General features: G+C 41.7%; 1 protein-coding gene across 3 annotated transcripts in view; it reads left to right on the top strand.

The window, feature by feature from the left end:
• LOC140196822 (receptor expression-enhancing protein 1-like) overlaps nucleotides 1–27,264 on the top strand; it is a 98,036-nt gene that overhangs the window by 47,292 nt on the left and 23,480 nt on the right. For all 3 annotated transcript variants that reach the window (XM_072256651.1, XM_072256652.1, XM_072256650.1), the window contains 3 exons: nucleotides 7,688–7,801; nucleotides 22,291–22,450; nucleotides 25,137–25,172. In XM_072256651.1, coding sequence (XP_072112752.1) covers nucleotides 7,688–7,801; nucleotides 22,291–22,450; nucleotides 25,137–25,172 — 310 coding nt within the window. The remainder of the gene's footprint in view (nucleotides 1–7,687; nucleotides 7,802–22,290; nucleotides 22,451–25,136; nucleotides 25,173–27,264) is intronic.

The raw sequence follows: 27,264 nt of genomic DNA, 5'->3' as shown, positions 1-27,264 counted from the left end.
ACCTTGCTCTACTGCAGTGCACTGTGTAATGATCTGATCTCTGTGAACAGTATGCAAGTCAAGTTTTTCACTGTATATGTAATGATAATAAACCAGTTCCAATTCCATAAGACCCTAAGATATAGCAGCAGAATTAGGTCCTTTGGGCCATTGAGTCTGCTCCAGCATTTCATCATTGTTGATCCATTTTTCCTCTCAGTCCCAATCTCCTGCTTTTTCCCTGTATCCCTTCATGCCTTGACCATTCAAGAATGTATCAACTCCTGCCTTAAACATATGTAAAGACTTGGCCTTCACAGCCACCTGTGGCAACAAATTCCACAGATTCACCACTCTCTGGCTAAAGAAATTTCTCTTCATCTCCGTTCTAAAAGGACACCCCTTCCAGTTGCAACTTGTCAGATATAGGATGATAGGAAAGTGCAACAATTCTTTAAGAATCTTTCCAATAAGAGTTTAAAAACAAAAACTGCTTGCAATACCCTGGTCAGGCTGAACAGAAATAATTAGCATTTCTGATTAAATTCCTTTAACCTGAAATGTTAATTCCCTTTACAGCTGCTGTCTGACCTGCTGAGCGTTTCCCGCATTTACAGTTTTTATTTCAGATTACCAGCATCTACAGAATATTAGTTTCTTAAATAGATTTATTGTGACTGGATTGATATCATCTCCCTCTAGTGGTTGGATGATAACAGTAAAGGAGCCATCTGCACAGAAGCACATTTTTTTACTTGATGTTTGCTTGGCCATAATATTGCTGGAAAAGTAACTAGTGACAAGGGATGAAAAGAGTTGTGAGTTTAGTTACATTTTCTCCAAGACCGTGGAGCAACCTATTTAACTGAACCAAATGCAAGCAGAAAATGCTGGAAACACTCAGGCAGCATCAGTAAAGAATAATGGAGTTAACATGTCAGGTAAAAGACCTGCTATTGTTCCAGATTTCCAGCATCGAGGACTTCATTGAATTCCGCCAACTCAAACCCCATCACCTTGGAAGTCACAAGCACAAGTTTATTCATAGTCATCAAGCCTTATAGAGTGCTAGGGTCATAAGATAGAGCATGGAAACAGGGCCTTAGTCTAATAGGCCCACACTGACCATCAGCCACCCACTTATACTAGTCCACCTCTTTCTCTGCATACTCCCAGATTCTATCACTCACCTACGTACCAGTGCCAATTCACAATGGCCAATTAACCTCCTAACTAGCACTCTGGCATATTGATGTGGGAAAAAAACTGGAGCACCCAGAGGAAGTCATAGGGTCACAGGGAGAACATGCAAACTCTACACGCGGAGCATCAGAGATTAGGATTAACCTAGGTCTTGGGATGTGTGATTCAGCAGCTCCACTGGCTACACCACTATGCTGCCTTCAATGTTTTCCTAATTCCATTAAATCATGAATTCTGTTCATGAGAAAGATGGGTATGCAAAGCAATTGATACTGTCAATGTGAATAGGAAACCCACCTTGCTTTCAGCTAACAGTGTTGAGGCAATCAAGTTAATGTAAACCCTCCTAGTTACAGATAAACAGAGGAACAAGATTCTTCAACAATTGGTTCAAGTTATTACTGGTTTATTGTTGTTACATGTACCAAGATACAATGAGAAACTTTTCTTGTTCAAAGTTTAAAGTAAATTTATTATCAAAGTACATATATGTCACCTTATATAACCCTGAGATTTGTTTTCTTGTGGGCATACACAGTAAATCCAAGAAACACAATAGAATCAATGAAAGACTGCACCCAACAGGATGGGCAAACTACCAGTGTACAAAAGACAACAACAAGTGCAAATACAAAAGAAAAAAAGGAAATAATAATATTAAATAAATAAGCGATAAATATCGAGAACATGAGATGAAGAGTCCTTGAAAGTGAGTCCATAGGTTATGGGAACTGTTCATTGATGGGGCAAGTGAAGTTATCCCCACTGGTTCAAGAGCCTGATGACTGAGGGGTAATAACTGGTGGTGTGAGTCCTGAGGCCCCTGTACCTTCTTCCTGATGGAAGCAGCAAGAAGAGAGCATGGCCTGGGTGGTAGGGATCCTTGATGATGGATGCCGCTTTCCTGTGACAATGCTCCATGTAGATGTGGTCAATAATGAGAAGGGCTTTACCCATGATGGACTTGGCTATAGGATTTTTGTACTTTTTGTAGGATTTTCCAACTAAGGACATTGATGTTTCCATGCCAGGTTGTGATGCAATCAGTCAATATGCTCTCCGCCACACATCTATAGAAATTTGTCGAAGTTTTAGATGTCATGCTGAGCCATTTTGCATTAGCGTCCCTTGCCAAAGCAGAAAATAGCAAAATCACACCATCTCTTAAAGAAACCTTGCTTCCCAAAGGATTACCACACAAGGGCAAATACTGTATGTAATCCTGTTTTTAAAAAGGATTCAAACCACAGCTCAATGCTGAACATAATCCAAAGTTATGTACTAACTGGTTACTATTCCAGATATATTCAGAAACCCCAACCAGAAATGGTTGCTGGATCCCCAAGATCCCCAAGGTGCTGAGGGAAACGTGCTTTCCAAGGTGGATGTGAAAAGGATGTGTCCTCTGATAGGAGAATTGAAAACCAGGGTCACTGTTAAAAAATGAGGGATCATTCAGTTGTAGAGTGACCCATTTAAAAAGAGAAATGAGGCATTTTTTTTTCCCTTGGAGGATCATGAGCCTTTGTAACTCTGTTCCTCTAAGGGCTGTGAAAGCAGGGTTTTGAGTCTCTGAATCTTTTAAAATCAGAAGTGAATAGATTCTTGATAAGCAAAAGGGTGAAATATTGCCCTGGGTAGATGGAATGAGGAACTGAGGTTACTAAGAGATCAGCCATCATTTTATTAAATGGTGGATCAGACTTGTGAGGCTGTGCAGCCTACTCTTGCTTTTAGTCCATATCATCCTACATTTAGGCAACCATCAGACCCTGACCGTATCAGTAGCCTCATTGCCCAAGCTGCATCAAATATAAGACCATAAGACAAGGAGCAGAATTAAGCCATTTGAGTCTGTTCCGCCATTCACACAATGCTGATCTGTTATCCCTCTCAACCCCATTCATCAGCCTTCTTCCCACAACCTTTCATGCCCTTACTAATTAAGTACCTATCAAACTCCACTTTAAAAATACCTGATGACTTGGCCTCCATAGCCATCTGTGGCAATAAATTCCACAGGTTCACCACCCCCGGCTAAAATAATTCCTCTTCATTTCTGTTCTAAAGGGACGTCCGTGTATTCTGAGGCTATGCACTCTGGTCCTAGACTCTCACATTATTGGAAATGTCCACACCATCTAAGGCGGTTGTATATTTAATATTTCAGTAATATTTGAATAAATTGTAAACATATTCTTAGCTACTTACATAATTCATTTCGGGTTATATATAAAGTATGTGAATAGCATAAGTCATTACTCCACCACGTCATAAGTGCATTCCTCGTTAAGGAGAAACAAAACATACACTAGTTATCATGCCCTCCCATGTTTTTCTTTCGATTAATTTTTGGAGTTGCAAAGCATAGCAGTGGTGATGAGTAGGTTTTAAAATGAACCCGAGACAGTTCCCTACTTGTTGGACTGTAGCGAGACATTTGAATTTTAAAAGCGTACCACGTTTTTTCTTTAAGAGAGGACAGTGACATTTGAGTTTTTAAAAAAAGCACAGCACATGTTTCTTCTCAAGGAGACAGAGATGGCTGAGTTTTTTAAAAAATCAGAAAATGGATGAAATTCATCAGTTCATAAGCAGTGATAAAAATCGTAAATTTAAAAAAGCAGAAATGACTGGCTACATCAGAAAGATAGATGCGTTTGATGGCACAGCCGATATCTAGCTGACGTATACTGAATGAATTCAGCAGTATTTTGAAGCAAATGAAACAGCCAACGAGAAATGAGTGCCAGTTTTGCTGAAAAACATAAAGTTTGTGTAGAAGTTTGACTGCTCCAACACACCAGCTGGAAGGAGTTTTGCTGATATTGTGAAAGTAATGCAGGAACATTTAGAATCAAAACCATTGTTGAATGCAGAATACTTTAAGTTTCATGAGCAGAATCAGAAGAAAGGTAAGTCCATTTCAGCGAATGTGACTGAATTGAAGAAGTTGTTTGCGCATTTTCAGTTCAGTGATGGGCTTAATGATGCACTCAGAGATCATTTAGTTTGTGGAATCTTACAAGAAAGCATTCAAAAATGGCTCCTAAATGAAGCACAACTTACATTCAAAAGAACAGTTGAAATCGCTCTATCAATGGAAACAGCAGCCAGGGATGAAATTGAGTTGCAGTCAGGAATGAAAGTGACTACAAGCAAAATTGCAATATCTAAACAGAAACAAGACTGGCTGAACAAATTGTGTTACTGTTGTGGCAGGTGCTCACATACACCAGACCAACATAGGTTTAAAAGCAAAACTTGCAGGAAGTGCAATAAGGTAGGACACATACAAAGAGCATATTGGGGAGACAAAATTAAATAGTCTGCTCAGGGAAGAGAAAAAGATTTACAAAAATCAAGTTGCAGTTTTAAAAAAATTGCATCCTGTTGATGAAAAATCTGATAATGGTGAGAGTGACACAGGACTGAGTAGCCTTGAGATTTACAATATGAAAACTGACAAGAGACAAGCAACACACACACAAAATGCATCTATGACTGTACTTTTTCCCGTAGATGCTACCTGGCCTGCTGAGTTCCTCCAGTATTTTGCGTGTGTGTTGCTCGGATTTCCAGCATCTGTAGATTTTCTCTAGTTTGTGAAGAGACAAGCAATATGGCTTACTGCAGAAATGAATGGCAAATTAATTAAAATGGAATTGGACACTGTGTCAACTGCTTCAGTCATTCCACAAAATGAGCTTGAACATCATTTCAAACATACTGAACTGAAGCTTGCAGATATCTATCTAAGAACATTCATCAACTGTGGGCTTGAGTTCAAGAGCTGTGAGTTAATGTGACAGCTGTACAAGACCTTGGTCAGACCCCACTGGAGTACTGTGTTCAGTTCTGGTCACCTCACTACAGGAAGGATGTGGATACAAAAGAGAGAGTGCAGAGGAGATATACAAGAATATTGCCTGGATTGGAGAGCATTTCTTATGAGAATAGATTGAGTGTACTTGGCCTTTTCTCCTTGGAGCAATGGAGGATGAGAGGTGGCCTGATAGAGGTGTATAAGCCGATGAGGGGCATTGATCGTGTGCATAGCCAGAGGCTTTTTGCCAGGGCTGAAGTGGCTAACACGAGGGGGCATAGTTTTAAGCTGCTTAGAAATAGATACCGAGGGGATGTCAGGGGTAAGTTTTTCACACAGAGAGTGGTGGTTGCATGAAATGGTGGAGGTGGATACAATCAAGTCTTTTAAGAGCCTCTTAGTTAGGTACATGAAGCTTAGAAAAATAGAGGGCTATGCACCAGGGAAATTCTAGGCAGTCTCTAGAGTAGGTTACATTGTCGGCATATATATTCTAACTTACAATGGAGAAAAGATGACTCCTATGGGAATGACATTCGTATCAGTGAAATACAACAACCAACAAGCAACATTGGGCTTGTATGCAGTAAAAACAGGAGGGCCAGCATTGTCCTGAATGGGACAATGTAAATTTCCTATGCTGTAGATATCTGTATAGTAGTTGTATTATATAGAATACTGTGATGCACTGAGATGCATTCTGTGTTGAGTTGGAGTTTACAGCTAAGCAGGGAGGAGTGGCATGTGTATTTAATATTTCAGTAATATTTGAGTAATCTTGTAAATATATTGTTTGATTAAGTACTCTTTGCTGTTTACATAATTCATTATGGGTTATACGTACAAAGTACGTGAAAGGCAGTCATCACTACACTGCCATGTCATAAGTGGCATTCCTCACTAAAGAGAGAAACTAAGTGTACATGTGTTATCCCAGGCTCCCGTGCTTTTCTTTTAATTAGCTTTTGGAACTACAAAACGGAGGAAAGCCTTTCAATATTTGGTAGGTTTCCAATGGGAGCCCTGCTTTTGTTCTTCTAAACTCCAGTGAGTACAGGCCCAGAGCCATCAAACACTCCTCATTTCATTCCTGGGAGAATTCTTTGAAACCTCCTCTGGACCCTTTACTGTAGTTTGTCAAAATCAGCCACTATACTACACTCTTGTTCCTCAGAATGATAAGCTGATTGACTTGGCAGCACTATGAAGGTAGACCTGTCTCCCATTAGAAGCCTAGCAGTAAAGGCTCAGACCTGTTTACCATCTTTTTTCAATGCTTTGGCACAAAGCCATGTTTGGGCAAGGTTAAAAAAATGTCATAGATGTTCTGGATAGCACGATAAATTGTTGACAGTTGCTGAAAGTTATGTGTACTGATATTAGGTTGCCAAACCTAAAATTAGTTTGAAGAAGCATCAGTACAGGTTTGCAAAGCCGTTTGTTGAGAGAAAAATTGTTGAATACACAATATTTGATTATTGGATAAATAAGTTGGTTTATTTTACAAACTAGTTAAAGCTTTCACCCAGCACAGATACTGTGACCTGCCTGGAAGACACCCTGTTCCCTTCGAAGCTGCACCTACACCAGACATTCCAGTGTAACTTAAAGACCCCAGACAACGTGACTTGGATTTTTGCCTCTGATTAATTGCAACATGTGTTGCAACCCCTACCACCCCTCCCTCGTGACTGAATTGAGTAACAGCTACTCTGTAGCTTAATTAATTTCTAGTTTGTTCTGTGTGGTAAGAGAAAAGTACTACAGGGTAACAGAAAGCCTCTGCTGGGGAAATTGGCTTAATGCTTTTCTAAAATAAGCATAACTTCCCATATTGAGAATTGTACTGTGGTGATTTTTGCTTTAGAGGACAGTGGATAGTCAAGAAATTCTGTGCTGTGAATTGTAAGTGTAAAATGTGTGGAACTTATGTAATTTATCTGGTTCCTCTGGATTCTCATTGTTGGATTGAGCAAATATGATGGGGCTTGATTTTCCAATTGGAGTACAGCTCAAATGCCCATTCCATTACCCAAGTGTAAATCACAGCTAACTTCAGTTATGGGAAGATATTCTACGGGAGTGGATATTAGGATAAACAGGGTCTAATGAGAGATAGTCAGCATGACTTAGTGCGTGGTAGGTCTGTTCGTGTCTTCTGCTCTTCATGTGTTGATTGGGTGGGGGCTTTTTTTCTTCATGGGAGTGAGACAGGTAAGTAATAAATGAATGATTGGTCCAATTGCTCTTCATAAGTGAGTGAGTTGTGCTTTCTTTTCGCCGTGTGGTGAATAGGAGGGAGATTTGATTATCCTTTACGCGTGATCTGGTCAGAGTCTTGATTCTCCATGCTACAAATGATTTGAAAACTCGAGTCTTCAAGAGACAAGGTCTTGCGTCAAGTGAGGCCTATTTGTAAATTGAGCAGGTTCACAGTAATTGTTGACTGTAGAATGGGATACAATATGACCAAAAATCAAAGGATTACCCTCTTTTGTTTCAGAAAAGCTATAGTAGTAGAGTTAGGCCTGGACAAAAACGGGCAGGCCGGGACAGGATGCGTTGCTTTAATTGTGGGAGAGAAGGAGAGAGTACCAGACTGGTGTATGTGAGCCTGCCTGAGGTGTGGCCTAGCCCAGCAGAAGACTCTTTCTCACACTTTGCTTGCTTTCCTCGCAGGAGATCGATGAATACCTGAGCCAGGCAAAGGATCGGAGCTACGAGGCGGTGGTGCAGTTCGGAAGGCGTGGGCTGAACGTGGCGGCGACTGCTGCTGTCACAGCTGCTGCCAAGGTAATCAGCGCAGAACCTGTCCCTCAGCACCTCAGCACGAGACACCTGTCATCACGGATAGAATGTAATCCCTGGAACCATTTAATTAAAATGATATTTGACTTCCTGCATTGCAGCAGCCCGATTACAAGCTCATCATCACAGTTCATAATATCCCAGTAGAAATCACAGCATTTGACGTGTCCTATAGTGATTATAGGTCAGTTTGATGAAAATCTGTGCTTAGTGTCCTAAGGTGTGGGAACAGGCCTTTTGACCCTCAAATATCGCTGTGATGATTGTACGCTCTAGTATCAATTGTTTGGTGACAATAAAGTAAAGTAAAGTGTTTGTGCTGAACATCACGTTCCTATTTTCTAGCCCATCTTCTATACCATAATGTTTCAAGTTCTCATCTGAATACTTCTTAAGTGTTATGAGAACATCCACCTCCACCACCCCATTCTTGAGATGAACAGAAATCATCCTCAAATCCCCTGCAAACTCCCTACACCTCACTTAAACCTATGCTCTCTATTTATGACTACCCCAACCAAGTGGAAAACTTTCTCCCAAAACTACCCTGTCCTTGGCCCTCATATTTTGTATACCTCAGTTAGGTTATCGCTAACCCTTTTCCACCCCAAAGTTAAAAGGCCAGCCTCACCATAGCTGAAATGTTCCAGCCCAGGCATCATCTTGGGGAATCACCTCTGTCATCAGACCATAGAAAAATAGAAATGTACAGTACAGAAACAGGCTCTTTCTAGCCCACTGTGTCAACTGTGAGACTGAACTACACTAGATGCATTTAGTCCCCATTAGATCGTTTTCTTCAACCAATGTGGATAACTTCACTCAACTCAACACTGAACTGATTCCACAAGATATGGACTCACTCTCAAGGACTCTACAACTCATGTTCTCAATATAAGTTATTATTTATTCTTCGTTTTTTTTATACTTGCACATTTTGTCTTCTTTTGCACGTTGGTCTTTGTGTGCAGTTTTTCACTGATTCTGTATTTTTTTGTATCTACTGTCAATGCCCACAAGAAAATGAATCTTGAGGTAGTATCTGGTCACATAGGAATATTTACTTTGACTTTGAACTTTGAACCTGTCCTATCTAAGTCCCTTGCTCAAATGCCTTTTAAATGGCCTCTGGCAGCTTGTTACAGGCATTCATCACCCTACCCCTCAAATCTTCTTTAAATTTCTCCCTGCTTCACCTTAAACTTATGCCTTCAATTTCCGGACAGCCCTGCCCTGGGAAGAGAAAACTTCTATCTTACCTATGCCCCTTATAATCTTATAAACTTTGACATAAGCTTACACCTCAGACTCCTACGTTCCACTGCAAAGAGACTTAACCTCTCCAGCCTTCCCTTATAACTACGATTCCTCTCCTTCCTATTAGTATTACCAGAACTTAAGCATGCTAGTGATGTGTCCAATTACTACTGAGGTCATGAAGGGAATTCAAAAACAAAGTTCACTAAACAATGGAAGCACAGAATCATTCCAGCCTAAGAGGTGAGTATTCCACCCACTGAGTCCATGTCAGCTCTTTGCAGACCAGTTTAGTCGGTCTGTACTCTTGCTTTCTCCTCTAGACCTGCAAATTATTTCCCATATCTTTCCAATTTCTATCTGAAGCCTGTTAGACTCCTTCTTCCTCATCATTGCAGGTTCTATATTCCAGGTTGCATCCACCCTACGTCAATGTTTTTGCTCACATTTCCTTATTTCCTTCCCCATCAGATTCCATCATCTGCCACGTCTGTTGCCTCCACCAACACCTCCCAGCCTCCAGCGGTTCCCACTCTTACCTTCTCCACCTGCCCCTCTTACCCCTCCTCACCTCAGTCCACCTTTTTCTCTGTAGCTCTTGCTTCACCCTTTGTCCTGGCTCTCTCCCCTCTATGCAGATGAAGGGTCTTGACCTGAAATCTTGACTGCCCATTTCCACAGATGCTGCCTGACCCACTGAGTTCCTCCTGCATTTTGTATGCAAATACTGAATCTTATTGTAAGATCTCATCTGATTCAGTAACATTTCTGAGCAGGGGTTGGTCTTCGATGCGATTCAGAATCGGAATCAGACTTTAACATATTTCATTTATGCTTCTGATCTAATGCATGGTTCTGACCGGCTTAGACAATGGCTGTATTCTATTCCTTTCTTCATAATGTGGTACACAAAACGGAGATAAGATAATACAGCTATTCAACAAGGCAGTTCACCGCCACCTTCTCAATGGCAGTTTGGATGGGCAAGGGATGCTGGGTTTACCAGCATTGTCCAGTTACTGAAAAATGAATAAAAATTGTACGCATTTTGCGTGATTAGTTACAGAGCAAGTTTCTATAGTGTCTGTGAACAGCATCTTTTATATGAAGAAAGAGCTGTACAAAGCAACACAAAGGATTCTTTTCTGGTATAGAATTTGCTCTTTATTTTCTGGTTTCTGAGTTGCCTGTGTCTAACTGAACTATATTAACATCCAAACTAAAAATTGGATAGATAAATCAAACACTGAGACTAGAAATAAAGGTCATAGATTATGGGTGAAAGGTGAAATATTTAAGAGGAACCCAAGGGGGAGCTTCTTCACTCAGGGTGGTGAAAGTGCGGAACAATCTACCGTCCGAAGTAGTGGATGTGGGTTTGATTTCAAAAGTTAAGAAAAGTTTGGTTAAGTTCATGGGTGGGAGGAGTATGGTGAGCTGTGGTCATGGTGCATTGATGGGGCTAAGCAGAATGATATTTTGACACACACTGGATGGGCCAAAGGACCTGCTCCTGTGCCATGATGAGCTTTGACTCTACTGTTATGTTGTTGATTTCATATAATGTCTCCCCAGGTGCAGGTGTGTGACAGTTTAGAAGCACCTACGTTATAAGTGTGCCTGATTATGATTACAGGAACTAAGTGTGAGGTAGATGCCCGCAGATAAGCACATTTGGTGGTTTAGAATTTGTTGAATAGATTTTAGCACCCCCTAGCAAAAAATACTAACTGCTTGAATCATATAGGACATTGTTGAGACCGGGCCTGGGGTACTATGAACACAAGAGATTTTGCAGATGCTGGAAATTGAGAGTAGCATAGACAAAATGCTGGAGGAACTCCACCTATGGAGAGGAATAAACAGTTAATGTTTCGGGCTGAGACCCTTCATCAGGATTGGAAAGGAAAGGGGCAATAGCAGAAGTCTTCCCCTGACCCACTTTCGTATTCTGACTTCTTCCCCCTTCCTGATGAGAAGTCTTGATCTGAAACATTGACTGTTTACTCCTCAGTGTAGTTGTTGCCTGACCTGCTGCGTTCCCCCTTTGTATGTATTATTCTGGAGTACTATGTAGAGGGTCTCCTTTCAGGAAGGCTCTTAATGCATTAGAAACAACCTAGTAAATTTTCTTTCAACTGATGCCAGGAATGAGTGAGCAGCCTGAAGAGGAAAGGTTGGACAGGTTAGGCATGTATCCATTGTTCCCTCTGAGCCGCGTGGTTGTAACTGAAATGCTCCTGTGCACATAGCCATTGTTGCCACACAGCTGGAATTTTCTTTTATATAAAGTGCTGCACTGTTTTCAGGCCGTGTAAAAATTTCCTGCTCGGAACAAGGGTTGGTCCGCGCAGCTGTAAAACAAATATAGAGAATGTTGCTTGTATCCCCAGAGTTTAGAAGTCTGATGGGGGACTTAAGTGAAACACAGTGAGATCCTGAAATGTTTTTGACAGGATAGATACAGAGAAGGAATTTCCTATCTCATTAAATGGTGCAGCAGGCACAAAAGACCAAGCGGATGATTCCTCCTTTCATGCCTACATTTGCTCTGTGTTCACTTAAAAAAGAAACAGAATGAGGCTAAGAGGTAGCTGCAAAACTTACAGCAATAGAATGTGTTTAAAGTACATTTTCAACTTCCCCATCGGAGTCAGACAAATTCAGTGTCAGTTGGACAATGTGACACCACCTCCCCCCACCATCCGTTTCTCTGCACAATGTCCACTTATCCTGCAGTGTGCCCAGCCCTCTCTCCATTTGTTCTGTTTCAAATGTCGTGGGATGACTTGAAACTTTGTCCATCTTTTTGCAGTGTATTCCAACAAGAAAGTAGATTGCTTGCTTTTAACTTGTGTTTTGCTTAATCAGATAACAGTATAAGGAGCTTGAGTTCTTTGCAAATGCATCCACTAATTGTTCAAGTTCACACTTTTTTTTAATAGAAATCAGCATGTTCAGCTCGCACCCTCGGCTGTGAAAATGTTTTATTCCAATTAAAGAAACCCAGTGGCCAATAATTGAGTTTGATTTGAGCAATTCTGCTCAGCCAGTTCTCCATATCTCTAACTGGAGTTACATACGCAAAACCACCGCAGAAGTGCAGCTGTCAAACAGCTGAGTTCAGAATCAGACCCAGAACAACAAACCCAAAGACATAATTCCAGATTTAGTAACACAAAAGAGTAATCCCATATCAAAACCAAAATTAACTTTGGAGAACCGCTTCATTGAGCACCTCTGCTCCATACACTAAAAGCGGGACTTCCCAGTGGCCAAACATTTGAATTCCCATTCCAACATGTCGGTCAATGGGCCATGGCTTCCTCTTGTGCCAAGATGAGGCCACCATCAGGGTGGAGGAGCAACATCTTATATTCCGTCTGGGTAGCCTCCAACCTGATGGCATGAATATTGATTTCTCATTCTGGTTAAAAAAAAATTCCCTCCCCTTCCCCTCTTCCTCTATTCCGCACTCTGGCCTTTTACTTCTTCTCACCTGCTTATCATTTTCCCCTGGGTCCCCCCCTCCTTCCCTTTCTCCTATGGTCCACTCTCCTCTCCTATCAGATTCTTTCTTCTCCAGTCCTTTACCTTTTCCACCTACCAGCTAACCTCCTTCACCTCGCCCCACATTTTTTATTCTAGTGTCTTCCCCCTTCTTTTCCAGTTCCGAAGAAGGGTCTCAGCTGGAAATGCCAACTGTTTATTCATTTCCACACATGTAGAGTTCCTCCAGCATGTTGAATGTGTTGAACCAAAATTAACTGATAAGGAGTTTTCCTGATGCACGAACACACTATTACTTTCCAGGCCAACCTTGGGCTGGAGGTCTGAGGATCTGTGCTTATGACAGTCTGCTGTATTTTTCTACTCTTACTACTTTTGGCTTCCTATTCTTGTTAGCTCAGATATAGTTCAACAAATGCCATTGTCAGGTGACATATCCCCAAAGGCAGTCATGTTGACATGATTCCTGTACATCTGTTTCAATAACAAAAGCTTTTTGGACAGTGATGTCACTGACACATTGATTGACCCGCTATGAAATTCCAGTCTTATAGACAATTTGCATATTTCTCCCTGTTTTATACTTTTGTTGGACTTTTCCCTGCAGGCTTAAGATGACAAGGAAATTACTTGATATAATGTGATGTGTTTTTGAATGAAGTGTTGTCTCCACACAAAAGATTTCGATTTGGAATTTTGAGGCCTCAAAATCCCATTTCACAGTACAGGAATGTGTTTGTAATTAGACAGGATAATATGTGGACGGGACTATAAACTTTGTCAAAGAAGCAGTTTTTTTTTACATAATTACAGAATGATTCCAACTTGGAAGAATGCTGGGGGACCAAGATCATGGAAGGATTTGGATGATAATTTTATTGAGAGATTCTTGTGCCTTGGTTACTACTCTGGCACCAACTGATGAACTGATGATTAGGTGTATAAGATGATGAGAGGCATTGATCGCGTAGATAGTCAGAGGCTTTTTCCCAGGGCTGAAATGGCTAACATGAGAGGGCACAGTTTTAAGATGCTTGGAAGTAGGTACGGAGGAGATGTCAGGGGTAAGTTTTTTTCTGCAGAGAGTGGTGAGAGCGTGGAATGGGCTGCTGGCGATTGTGGTGGAGGCGGAAACGATAGGGTCCTTTAAGAGACTCCTGGATAGGTACATGGAGCTTAGAAAAATAGAGGGCTATGGATAACCCTAGGTAATTTCTAAAGTAAGTACATGTTTGGCACAGCATTGTGGGCCAAAATGCCTGTATTGTGCTGTAAGTTTTCTATGTTTCAATGTTTCTATATTACGGACATCAAATAATTAAGTGTTGAGCCATCAAGTCTCCACCTGCTGCTAAAGATCTTGAACTTCTATACGAAATTACCAAATTACCAACGAAGAACTTTGTGTGGCTTTGGTTTTCCTATGGTTCCTGAGAAACAAAATAAGCAGCCTGGAGAATTGAAGCCACATTCCAATCGTAAAGAGCACATTGCACGGCCCTCCTGTTCTTGCCTTCACCTGGTTGCCTGAAACTCAGACTCACAGCAAAATACAGCATGATGTCAGGCCCTTCACAGCAGTCTCCCTGCTTGTCAGTGTCAAGAGGATTGACGATGGCAGGTGGTAAACATTGCTCACATGTCAGCAAGGTCTTTGACAAAGTCCCGGATGGGAGACTGGACTTGAATCAGGGTAAGCTAGCAAACTGGATATAAAATTGGCTTGGAGGTAGGAGTCTGAGGGTGTTATGCAATATGCAATTTAAAAAAATAATTGCAACAACATCACAAGCACATAGGTATCATCAGAGCCACATCAATCACAAGAACAAATGTAAATTATGCTAAATTATACAAGAGAAAATATAGATAATTATAACTATAAAAGTCCATTGTCGTGCAAAGTGTTGCTATACTGAGGTAGTGATTAGGGTTGTGCGGGTTGGTTCAAGAACCAAAAGGTAGAAGGGAAGTAGCTATTCTTAAAGCTGGTGGTATCAGACAATGTTAAAAAGACTTTGCACTGGTACATGGATAGAAGACGAGAGAGGGAAGGTTTAAAAGGGACCTGAGGAGCAACCTCTCATAAAGAGAGTGATGGTGGTAATGGAATGAGCTGCCAGAAGAAGTGATAGAGATGGGCACAACTACAATGGACATGTACATGGATAGGAAATGTTCAGAGGGAATTGGGCTAATCACAGAAAAATGGGATTAACTCAGGTAAGCATTTAGGTCAGCATGGGCAGGTTGGGATGAAGGACTTGTTTCCTTGCTTGTATGTTTCTATCACTCTATGAATTCTAGTGGAAATGTTAATGATTCCAAAATGCTTCTAGGATAATTATGTTCCGTTCATGTTCATCCAGCTGTGACCAGGGGGAAGTAACGCCAATAGACTGATAGCAAGATCAGCATCTTTAGCACAATCAACTCCAGTATTGGTAGAAACCCTCTGAATGCTTTATTATTGAATAAAACTAAATTGATGTAATGGCTTTGCCCTTTTGCTACATGAGTTTGGTGATGCTAGTAATGGTGAAAAAGCAATAAAATACTTTGATTCCATTTAACACACAAAATTCTGGAGCAACTCCGCAGGTCAGGCAGTGTCTCTGGAGAAGAATAAAGAGTCAACGTTTCAGGCCAAGATCCTTTAGGGTCCTGATGAATAGCCTTGGCCCATACAATGACTGTTTATTCCTTTCCATAGATGCTGCTTGACCTGCTGAGCTCCTCCAGCATTGTGTGTGAAAATTACACTGGGTTTCTAGCTTCTATAGAACCTAACAACTCTACTGGAATTTCTTGAGGCTGCAACTAATAAACTGGAAAAAAAACGTTTTGTCATCTCTTGTTTTGTGATAATGTGGTTAACTGGATCAGCAAATTTGTGAATGACACAAAGATTGGGGGTGTAGTGGACAGTGAGGAAGGCTATCAGAGCTTGCAGCAGGATCTGGACCAGCTGGAAAAATGGACTGAAAAATGGCAGATGGAATTAATGTAAACAATGTGAGGTGTTGCACTTCTGTAGGACCGACCAGGGTCGGTCTTACACAGTGAATGGTTGGGCACTGAGGAGTGCTGCAGAGCAAAGGGTTCTGGGAATATAGGTCCATAATTCATTGAAAGTGGCATCACAGGTTGATTGAGTCATAAAAAAAAAGCTTTTGGCACATTGGCCTTCATAAATCAAAGTGTTGTGTACAGAAGCTGGGATGTTATGTTGAAGTTGTATAAGACATTGGTGAGGCCTAATTTGAAATATTGTGCACAGTTTTGGTCACCTACCTACAGGAACAATTTAAATATGGTTGGAAGAGTACAGAAAAAATTTATAAGGATGTTGCTGGGACTGGAAGACTTGAGTTATAAGGATAGATTGAATAGGTTAGGACTTTATTTCTTGGAACTTAGAAGACTGAGGGGAGATTTGATAGAGGTATACAAAATTATGAGGGGTATAGATAGGGTAAATGCAAGCAGGCTTTTTCCACTGAGGTTTGGTGGGACTACAACTAGAGGTCATGGGTTAAGGGTGAAAGGTGAAAAGTTTAAGAGGCACATGAGGGGAAACATCTTCACTCAGAGGGCTGTGGGAGTGTGAAATGAGCTGCCAGCACAAGTAGTGGAAGCGAACTCAATTTCAACATCTAAAAGAAGTTTGGATAGGTACATGGATGGGAAGGGTTTGGAGGGATATGGTCCAGGTGTAGGTTGATGGAAGTAGGCAGTTTGATGGGCCAAAGGGCCTGTTTCTATGCTGTACTATTCTATGAATCTATAAGGGACAACCAATGGACATTCCTGGACCTTCAGAATGCTTTTGTTAGAGTGTAAGTTTAAAGCACATGTGATTATGCACGTAAACCACCTAATCTCTCTAAACACAAGAGATTCTGCGGAGACTGGACATTGAGAACTACGAAGGGTCTTGGTCTGAAATCTCCTGTCTTTACTCCACTCTATAGATGCTGCCTGACCTGCTGTGTTCCTGCACATTTTGTGAGTGTTACTGGGGATTTTCTACATTTGCTGAATCTCTTGTCTTTATATTTTTGAGTCCATGTTGATGTTGTGTTATTCAGATCAATTTATGGGACATAGAATACAGTTTCATTCCAATGAAGTCATTAGAATATTTTATTTACTTCACTTCATAATTCCTGCTGGAATAGCTGCTTTTAGGCAGCTATGACTATATTACAGTATAAGTGTGAGTTAATTTTTACTGTGGCAGTCCTTGTCTGTGCTGTATTGTTAAAGGTGGTGTCTGTGGGAAGAAGTTTGAATTCTTGTGGGAAGAGCCAGGCGTTCTTAGTTCTGTGCATTCAATGGGACTGAAGTTAGTGGAGCTGACCACATGAGGTTGGATACAAGTGACAGGCAATGTGCATATACATGTTCAATGTGAGCAGCCTGGGATGTCATTCCCCTTCCATGTACCTATGTCAGCTTATTGTAGTAGACAAAAATGCTGCAAGGAGCTCAGTAGGTCGGACAGCATCCGTGGCAGGGTTCCCCACCTTTTTCAATGCCATGGACCAATACCATTAAGCAAGGGATCCGTAGATCCCAGGCTGGGTATCCCTTACTATGGAGAGGAATAGACATTTCGGACCGAGGCCCATTGGCTCTTTATTCCTCTCCATAGATGCGGCCTGAGCTGCTGAGCTCATCCAGCATCCCCAGCGTGTTACTCCAGATTTCCGGCATCTGCAGAACCTCTCGTGTGTTTATGATTTTCAGCTTATCGGAACTGCTTTTTCTGCATAGGTATCAAGCCTTCTCAACCTAATCCTTTATGTGGAGTTAAAAGAGGGGAAGGTAATTTGGAATGTGTAGCTACTAACCCTGGACTAATAAACCTTGTCTAATTCAGATTCCTTGCATTTTGCCATTTGCTGGTTGCTGCGTTCAAAGCATAGTTGGATAGAAAACTAACTGGGACTCCCACAGACAAGTAACACTGATCTGGAGAAACCTGTGACTTCCAATATGGGTAGTAAGGATGAAGGCAAGTGTATTATCAATGAGCGAGTGAGGGGAGCAGATCTACAGAGGTTCTCTGTACTTGGATGTGCTTTACTGTTTTGGTGTGATGAAGAGTGTTAATTATAAACCATAAGACCATAGGACAGAGGAGGAGAACTAGGCCAATTGGACCATCGAGTCTGCTCTGCCATTCTGTCATGGCTGATTTATTATCTCTCTCAAGCCTACTGTCCTGCTTTTTCCCTGAAACCTTTGACACCTTTTCTAATCAAGAACCTATCAACCTCTGCCATGACTTGGATTTGGCCTCCACATCTGCCTGTGGCAATGAATTCCACAGACTCACCACCCTCTGGCTAAAGTGACATCCATTTTTTCTGAGGCTGTGCCCTCTGGTCCTAGACCATTTCCCCTACTAAAGGAAACATCCTCTCTACATCCACACTATCTAACCTTTCAATATTCAGTAGGTTTCCATGAGATCCCCCCCTCATTCTTCTAAACTCTAGTGAATACAGGCCCAGAGCCATCAAACACTCCTCATATATCATTCCCGAGATCACTCTCGTGAACCTACTCTGGATCCAATATTGCAACACAGGCATCTGTTTAATTATTTCATTAAACTGAAGGATCAAATAAGTGCAGGGATGTATGGAATATTTGAGAATTTAAGTCGTACTCCTTTATCTCCTGCTTCCCAAGCATCTTTCCGAGGTATACTGGCTTTAAACATGTGAGTGCATAGACAAAGGGGAAAGTTTCTTCTGTAATTGCATGGGGAGAGGTTAACTAGCATGGAAGCTGGAACCCTTGTGGAATAGAACCTGTATCTCATTGTGCTTTAGCTTCTTAAAACCCCTGTCGATCAAGTAATCCTAACTCCTGCTGTGTTGTCACAGAGTTTGCAAACTGGCAGTGAGTGGAAATCTTGCTGGGTTCAGTCTGTCTGACTGCATGAAGTGTACAGTTTGGAACACCCTGTATGTCCTGTGGTTTGCAGCGTAGTCCTTTTTGTAGAAAATGTTGACGACACCCAGTGGCCACTTTATTAGGTACACCTGTATACCTGCTTGTTAATGCAAATATCTAATCCGCCAGTCATGTGGCAGCAACTCAATGCATCAATGCATGCAGGCATGGTCAAGAGGTTCAGTTGTTGTTTAGACCAAACATCAGAATGGGGGAGAAATGTGATCTGAGTGACTTCGAGCAAGGAATGATTGTTGGTGCCATTCAGGGTGAATTGAGTACCTCAAAAACTGCTGAACTCCTGGGATGTTCACTCACAACAAACAAAGTAAATTTATTATCAAAGTACATATTCAAAGATTCAAAGTACATTTATTATCAAAGAATGTATAAATTATACAACCTTAAGATTTGTTTGCTTAAGGGCAGCCACATACTTATAGCACCATAAACAATCCTGAGATTTGTTTTCTTGTGGGCATGCTCAAAACATCCAAGGAACATAATAGAATCAATGAAAGACTGCGCCTGACAGGACAGACTACCTACCAATATGCAAAACATAACAAACTTCAAATACAAAAGAAAAAAAAAGAAATAATAATAACTAAATAAGAAATAAATCTTGAGTCCTTGAAAGTGAGTCCATAGGTTGTGGAAACGTTTCAATGATGGAGCAAGTGAAGTTGAACGAAATTATCCCCTCTGGTTTAAGAGCCAGACGGTTGACCCTGAACCTGTTGGTGTGGGACCTGAGGCTCCTGACCCTTCTTCCTGATGGCAGCAGCAAGAAGTGAGCATGACCTGGGTGGTGTGGGTCCGTGACGATGGAAACTGCTTTCCCGTAGCAGCGCTCCGTGTAGATGTGCTCAATGATGTGGGAGAATGAATGACCTCTCACGTTGATAACAGCCCGCCGAAACACCCCAAAAGCACCTGAGCTCTTTTAAAACCTCGTACTGCCATCACCAACAAATGAACTTTTGCACTGATTGCAACCCCACCCCAAAAAAAACATTTTGGGCCCCTTATCTGAAAAGGATGTGTTGGCATTGGAGAGGGTCCAGAAGAGGTTCACGAGAATGATCTCGGGGATGAAGATCCAGGAATGATGAGCTGATTGAATGTCTTATATATAAGTTAGGCTATCATCAAATTTTATAAAGCCATAAAGAAACAGGCCCTTCAGCTCACCTTGCTTTGCTGACCATTGACTGAATTTCTTTAGACTCATAGAGTTACAGAGAAGTACAGCACAGAAACAGGCCCTTTGGCCCATCTAGTCCATGCTAAAAACACTTAGACTGCCTACTCCTATTGACCTGCACAGGGACCATTGCCCTCCATACCCCTACTATTCATGTACCTATCCTAACTTCCCTTAAACAGTGAAGTTGAGCTCACACGCACCACTTGTGCTGGCAGCTCATTCCACACTCTCACGACCCTCTGAGTGAAGAAGTCCCCCCTCATGTTCCTCTTAAACTCCTCACCTTTTACCCTTGGCCCATGACCTTTGGTTGTAGTCCCAACCAACTTCAGTGGAAAAATCCTATCTATACCCAACATGATTTTATTTACCTCTACCAAATCTCCTTTCACTCTTCTGTGTTCTAAAGAATAAAGTCTAACCTATTCAATCTTGCCTTAAAACTCAGATATTCCAGACCCAGCAACATTGTTGTAAATTTTCCCAGTACTCTTTCAGCCTTGTTTACATCTGTCCTGTAAGTAGGTGACCAAAACTGCACACAATACTCCAAATTAGGGCTCACCAACATCTTATATAACTTCAACATAACATCCATCTCCTGTACTCAGTACATTGATTTATGAAGGCCAATGTGCCAAAAGCTTTCTTTACAACATTATCTACCTGTGATGCCACGTTCAATGAATAATGGACCTGTATTCCCGGATCCCTTTGTTCTACCACACTCCTCAGTGCCCTACCGTTCACTGTTTAAGACCTACCCAGGTTGGTCCTACTGAAGTGCAAAACCTAAAACCTCACACTAGTCTGCATTAAATTTCATCTGCCATTTTCAGCCCATTTTTTCCAGTTGGTCCAGATCCTGCTGCAAGCCATGATAGCCTTCCTCACTGTCCACTGCACCCCCAATCTTAGTGTCATCCACACCTTACTCATCTTACTCACCGGTACTTGGTCAGTAGTCGTGCACATCCAGGTGCTTTTTAAACTTTGTGAGAATGCCTGTCTCTACCACTCTCTCAGGCAGTGTGTTCCAGATGCTAATCATCCTTCTGGTAAAAAAAATCTTGCTTAGAGCTTCCCTAAATCTCTTCCTCCTCTCCTTAAACTTATGCTCTCTGGTCTTGGTCACCTCTGCCATGTTTCTTACCATCTATCCTCCTTAGTTTTATGTACCTCTGTCAGGCTCCCTCTCCTCTTCAGCTTCTTCTGCTCCAAGGAGAACGAACCCATCTCTCTTTATAAATGAGACATTCTAAGCCGGGCAGACTTCTCTGCACCATATCCAGAAATGCACAGAGTAATCCATCTGTGAATGATTGCTATTAACTGAGGAAGTGTTGTGTTTACTATGGAATCGTTGACTACTACATCACATGGATTGTATCAGAGTAACACACCACAGGATGCTGGAGGAACTCAGCAGGACAGGCAAAGAAAAGATTAAAGATTAGCTTTATTTGTCACATATGGTGAAATGTCTGTGTCAAATCAGATCAGTGAGGATTGTGCTGAGCAGCTCGTAAACGCTGCCATGCTTCCGACACCTACAGAGCATGCTCACAACTCACGAGTATGTCTTTGGAATGTGGGAGGAAGCCGGCGCAGCTGGAGAAAACCCACACGTTCTCAAGGGGACAACGTACAAACTCCTTACAGTGGTAGAGAATGAACCACCATCTTACAGCTGGCACGGTGGTCGTGTTCCACTAACCGATACAGATTATGGAAATAAACAGCTGACGTTTTGGGCCAGAACCCTTCATCTGGAACGGAAAGGAAAGGGGAAGGAGCCACAGTAAGAAAGTGGGGGAAGGGGAAGGTGTACATATCAAAATTCTGACATGCCATACCTGGTTAGGACTGGAGCAAGGACAATCAGAAAAGTGGCTGTGGGTCACCCCAGCTTCATCAAAAGTGAGGCCCATCATTGGCTGAAGGTGAGGTCAAAGCATTGACAATCAATTTCAACTAGATATACTGAGTGGATGATCCATCTCAACGTTGTCCCACCATAGTAGAAGCTCGAAGTCAAAGTCAGTTTTACCAGTTCTGATGATTTTGTTACTTTAATAGAGCGACGGGGTGGAGGTACGTCTCTTCCAAAGGAGACGTAAGGCGCTCCTCGCTCCACTAGCCTGCAGGTCACCCTTGGGCAAGGCGTAGCACCCGGATCAGGGTCATGTGAAGTCATGGGAGCAGTTGGTGCATATCACGTCCTGGTTATGTGACCACTGACGTCAGGCAGACAATCTCTGAACAGTATTGATAACAGCTTGAAAAGGCACTTCCCAGAAGAAGGAAATGGCAAACCAATTCTATAGAAAAACTAACCAAGAACAATCATAGTCATGGAAAGAGCACGATCACCTACATCATATGACATGGCACGTAATGATGATGATAATGAACAGCAGTAAGTGTACGATATTCGCAAGCAGTGCCCCAACACACACACAAACACTTATGTCTGTTCAATGCTCACAAGTCTTGTGATGAAACTAACCATCCCCCCTTGCTACAGGGACAAGGAGCTCTCTCGGAGAGGCTAAGAAGCTTCAGCATGCAAGACCTGACAATGATTCGAGGAGAAAGCATTGATGATCCCACTGAACAGATAAGCAGTGCACAGAACCAAGCCCAGAGTACACCACGGAACATCACAGAGACAGTTGATAACTCGGGTGAGCGTTCGTTCAAATAATCTTTACACTTACCGGAAGATTATAAATGCAAGACAATCTTCAATAAATCCAATAAGGAAATAAGGAGAAATCTCCTAAATCAATGAGTGGTGAGAATATGGAATGTGTTATATTGTGGTTAACTTGCATTGATTGGAGAACCTAGATAAACATGAGGAAAAGAAAACAAACAGAAGGACATGTTTGGTCAGTAAGGTGTGAGGCAGTGTACTTGGTTACTAAACTGTTGGGCTAAGAAGACCGTTTGTGGGCTGGGCCCCTTCACCCAAGTTATCAATATAGATTATAAATAATTGAGACTCCAGCAATGATCCTGTGGCACCCCACAGGAAATGATCTTTTTAACCCAAGTTTATTTTCTGTTAGTTAATGTGTAACCACAGTAGCGGTTAGCACGACTCAATTACACTTCGGGGCGTTCCAGAGTTCAGAGTTCAATTCCAGTGCCGTTCTGTAAGGAGTCTCTGTACATCTTTCCTGTGGAGTGTGTAGATTCCCTCTGGGTGCTCCAAGTTTCCTTTCACAGTCCAAAGACGTAGCAGGTAATTTAATTGGTCATTGTAAATTGCCCCGTGATGAGGTTATTAGGTTGGGGTTAATGGGGTTTGTTGGGGGTTGCTGGGGTGGTGTAGCTCGAAGGACCAGAAGGGTCTATCTGCGCTGTATCACTAAATAGAAATAATATGAAACAGTGGAATAATCCTGCACATCCAGTTGGCATCCTTAAACAGAAACTTTATTATAATCTTTACAACATTTTCCTGTTTCTTTACCGTGTAGGTTGAGTCCTTTGCCAGTTTTTCCTTTCATTTTGTTTTTGTTTATAATTTTCCCAATAAATTCATCATTTCCCACTTTCACCACTGGTTGTTATAATCTGAATTCTGAAATCCTGATAGTTAATCTCTGTTGCTGGTTATATGGGAGGGTGAGGAAAACGGAGGGAGACATAAAAGGGAGTTAGTTACCTGTGCTACGCTTGCCACTTCTATCTTTGCCCAATTGGAGAGAACAAGGAACATCAAGATGGAGTCTGCCAGATGTTGCTGAGGTGATTATCTTCCCTAGCCTTGTATAAGCTTTGAAATTCTGTCCCAGAACTGGGATAACTGAATCTTGAGTATTCCTTGAACTTCAAAATGGAATGGCAACTTTTTCGATGTATCAAATCATGGACCTAGGTATCTTCCAAGAATCACCAGATTCTGGAATGGTTGCAGAGGACTGTAAAATTGCAAATGCCACTCCACTTTTTAAGAAAGAAGGGAGGCAAAAGCCAGAAAATTATGGGCCAATTAACCTAACTTCAGTGGTTGGGAAGATGTTGGAGTCCATTGTTAAGGACAAGGTTTCTGATAAAATAGGCACATGATAAAATAGGCCAGAGTCAGCATGGTTTACTTAAGGGGAAATCTTGCCTGACAAATCTTTTGGAATTCATTGAGGAAATAATAGGCAGGATAGTCAGTTGTTTACTTGGATTTTCAGAAGGCCTTTGACAAGGTGCTGCACTTGAGACTGCTAAACAAGGTCAGAGCCCATGGTATGACAGGAGAGATACTTTCATGGATAGAAGATTGGCTGACTGGCAGGAGACAAGTAGTGGGGATCTTTTCTGGTTGGCTGTTGATGATTAGTGGTGCTCCGCAGAGGTCAATGTTTGGACAACTTCTTTTCATGTTATTTGTCAATGATTTGGATGACAGATTTGATAACTTGGTGGCCAAGTTTGCGGACTTTAGTGTCCACAAAAACGGAGGTTGATAGATTCCTGATTCGTAAGGGTATCAAAGATTACTGGGAGAAGGTAGGAGCATGGGGTTGAGAAGGATAATAAATCAGACTCGATGGGCTGAATAGTGTAACTCTACTCCTATATTATATGGTTTTATGTCACAGTACCATCAGGTCGGGTCCCTGCAAAAGATTGTGAGATTGTTTAAAAACAAGTATGAAACCCCAAAAGGGCATTTTTCACTTGGAAGCAGTATCTTTGTAGCATTTTGCAGCACTTAGAAAAGATTGTCAGCCCTTAAAGTTACAATCCCATGAAAAGATTGTCAGCCCTTAAAGGTACAATCCCATGAAAAGATTGTCAGCCCTTAAAGGTACAATCCTCATGAAAAGATTGTCAGCCCTTAAAGGTATAATCCCTGTGTAAAGATTGTCAGCTCTTAAAGGTACAATCCTCATGAAAAGATTGTCAACCAGTAACCTACCTCTTTGGGATATGGGGGGAAACTGGTGCACCCGAAGGAGACGCGCAGGGTCACGGGGAGAACATAAAGACTCCTTACAGACAGGTGCAGGAATGGAACCTGGGTCACTGGCACTGTAATACCGTTACACTAACCGCTAAGCTACAATGACAACCGCCCCCCCAACTGTGTTTTCCATGTCGTGTTAATGTATTGTTGTAAATGATCCCAAATGGCTTCACGTTAATATACTCCTTTGAAAATGCATTCACAGTTGCTATGTAGAAACACCTCATGCACCCACGTAGCAAGATCCCCACACCCAGCAATGAATTGAATGATCAGTTTATGCCCAGAATGACCAGCTGCTATTTGTGTTTGGTTTTGATTAATGATTATCTGCAAATTCAGGTGATGCTTTAATTTTGATGCTATACCATTTCTATTGCTGTTTCCTTTTCCTCCAGTTTTTAAAAATGGCATCATATTCAATATAATAACAGGTGAGTCATAAACTGCTGGGAATAGGCAATGGAACTCATCCCGAGCTCATTCTGTGTGTCTGAGCCATTGACTGTGCTGACTAACTTGTTGGCTATTATGGCATTGTACTGAAGGATGAATTGCTATGGTAAAGCTAACACTTAGGTCTTTCCAATGCCTTTCTGAAATAACGGCTGTGAAGTCTCTACAGTAAAATGCATTGCTTAAGGTACTCATAGGTTATAAAGCATGGGCTTGATATCTAACCAGGACAGAATTATCTAATTTGAATATTTTATTCCATTGTCTTAACTGTCCAGTCCTACACTCTCTACATGCTCTCTTCTCACTGCTACCATCGGGCAGGAGGCACAGGAGCCTTAGTTCCCACACTGCCAGGTTCAGGAACAGTTATTACCCAACAACCATCAGGCTCCTGAACCAGCCTGGATGACTCACTTCAACACTGAACTGATTCCACAACCCACAGACTCACTTTCAAGGATGCTACAACCCATGGTCTCAGTTTTATTATTTTTAATTTTTATTAGCACAGTTTGTCTTCTTTTGCCCATTGTTTGTTTGCCAGTCTTCATGTATAGCCTTTCATAAATTCTGTTGTACTTCTTTATTTTCCTGTAAATTCCTGCAAGAAAATGAATCTGAAGGTTGTATATGGTGACATATGCGTAGTTGATAATAAATTTACTTTGACTTTGAATCATACTGCACAGGGGGAGGTCACCAACCCATTGTACTTCTGCTGGAAGTAGGAATTATCCACCTCACTGTCCTAAGCAGATCACTGCCTTTTTTTCCATGTATAAGCTTTTTATCTAATTTCCTTTTGAAAGTTCCAACAGAATAATGCGGTCTAGATCATGGGAACTTCCTGCAGAAAACCATTTCTCCTCTCCTCCTTATGAAGGTTGGTCATCAGTGAACACTGGTGAGGACATGTCCGAATGAGCCCTCAGTGTTTAAATAAACTTCCCCTACTGATATGCGTGGAAATGGCTCCACAGGCAGAGAGCGGCTGATGCTGTTGGGGGTTTATCTGCCAAGTAATGAGTGGGAATAAAGGGAGCTTTTTCTAGTTGGTTGCCAGTGACGAGTGGTGTTCCGCTGGAGTTGGTGCTTGGACTGCGTCCTTTCACGTTATATGTCAATGATTTGGATGACGGATTTGATGGCTTTGTGGCTAAGTTTGCAGATGATACGAAGATAAATGGAGGGGCAGGTAGCGTTGAGGAAGCAGAGAGACTGCAGAGTATCTTAGACAGATTGGGGGAATTGGCAAAGAAGTGGCAGATGGAATATAGTGTAGGGAACTGTACAGTCATGCACTTCAGCAGAAGGAATAAATTCAAAAATTGGAGGGGCAAAAGTACTTGGGAATCCTCATGCAGGGTTCCCTAAAGGTTAACTTGCAGGTTGAGTTGATGGCAAGGAAGGCAAATGCAAAGTTATCATTCATTTCGAGAGGACTGAAATACAAAAGCAAAGATGCAAGCTGAGGCTTTATTAGACATTGGTCAGACCACACTATGAGTATTGTGAGAAGTTTTGGGTGCCTTAGCTAAGAAAAGATACGCTGGCTTTGGAGAGGATCCAGAGAAGGTTTATGAGAATGATCCCAAGAATGAAAGGGTTAATGTATGAAGTGTGTTTGGTGGCTCTGTACCTGTATTTGCTGAGGTTTAGAGGAATGAGGGAGGATCTCATTGAACCTTGTCAGGTTGCTGGAGCAGGGATCCAATTGTAGACCCAGTACTGTGCACACAGTAATATTAATTGAGTAACAAATCCCAAGATGCAAACAAAGTTGGCGTCAAAGTTCAGACAGGGATCAAAATATCCGGAGAAATCCAAAAACCAGAATCGGGAAACAGGCAGAGTTGATATTCAGATGGACAGAGTACAGATACGAATGCTGGAAAGGCTCAGAAAATTCACTGGCACAATCTGGGAACTAAGAGGTGGAAACACAGGACTAAAATACACTGAGCAATAAACAGAGAGGCAGATGATAGGTGGAGCACAATGAGACAGAAGTAACAGCAAAATAGGTAATAATGAGAAACAGGTGAGAGGCGGAGTAGAGCAGGAGTA

Source organism: Mobula birostris, chromosome 4 (assembly GCF_030028105.1).
Source record: "Mobula birostris isolate sMobBir1 chromosome 4, sMobBir1.hap1, whole genome shotgun sequence".
NCBI classification, from domain to species: domain Eukaryota; kingdom Metazoa; phylum Chordata; class Chondrichthyes; order Myliobatiformes; family Myliobatidae; genus Mobula; species Mobula birostris.
This window is presented reverse-complemented; position numbering and strand designations above follow the sequence as displayed.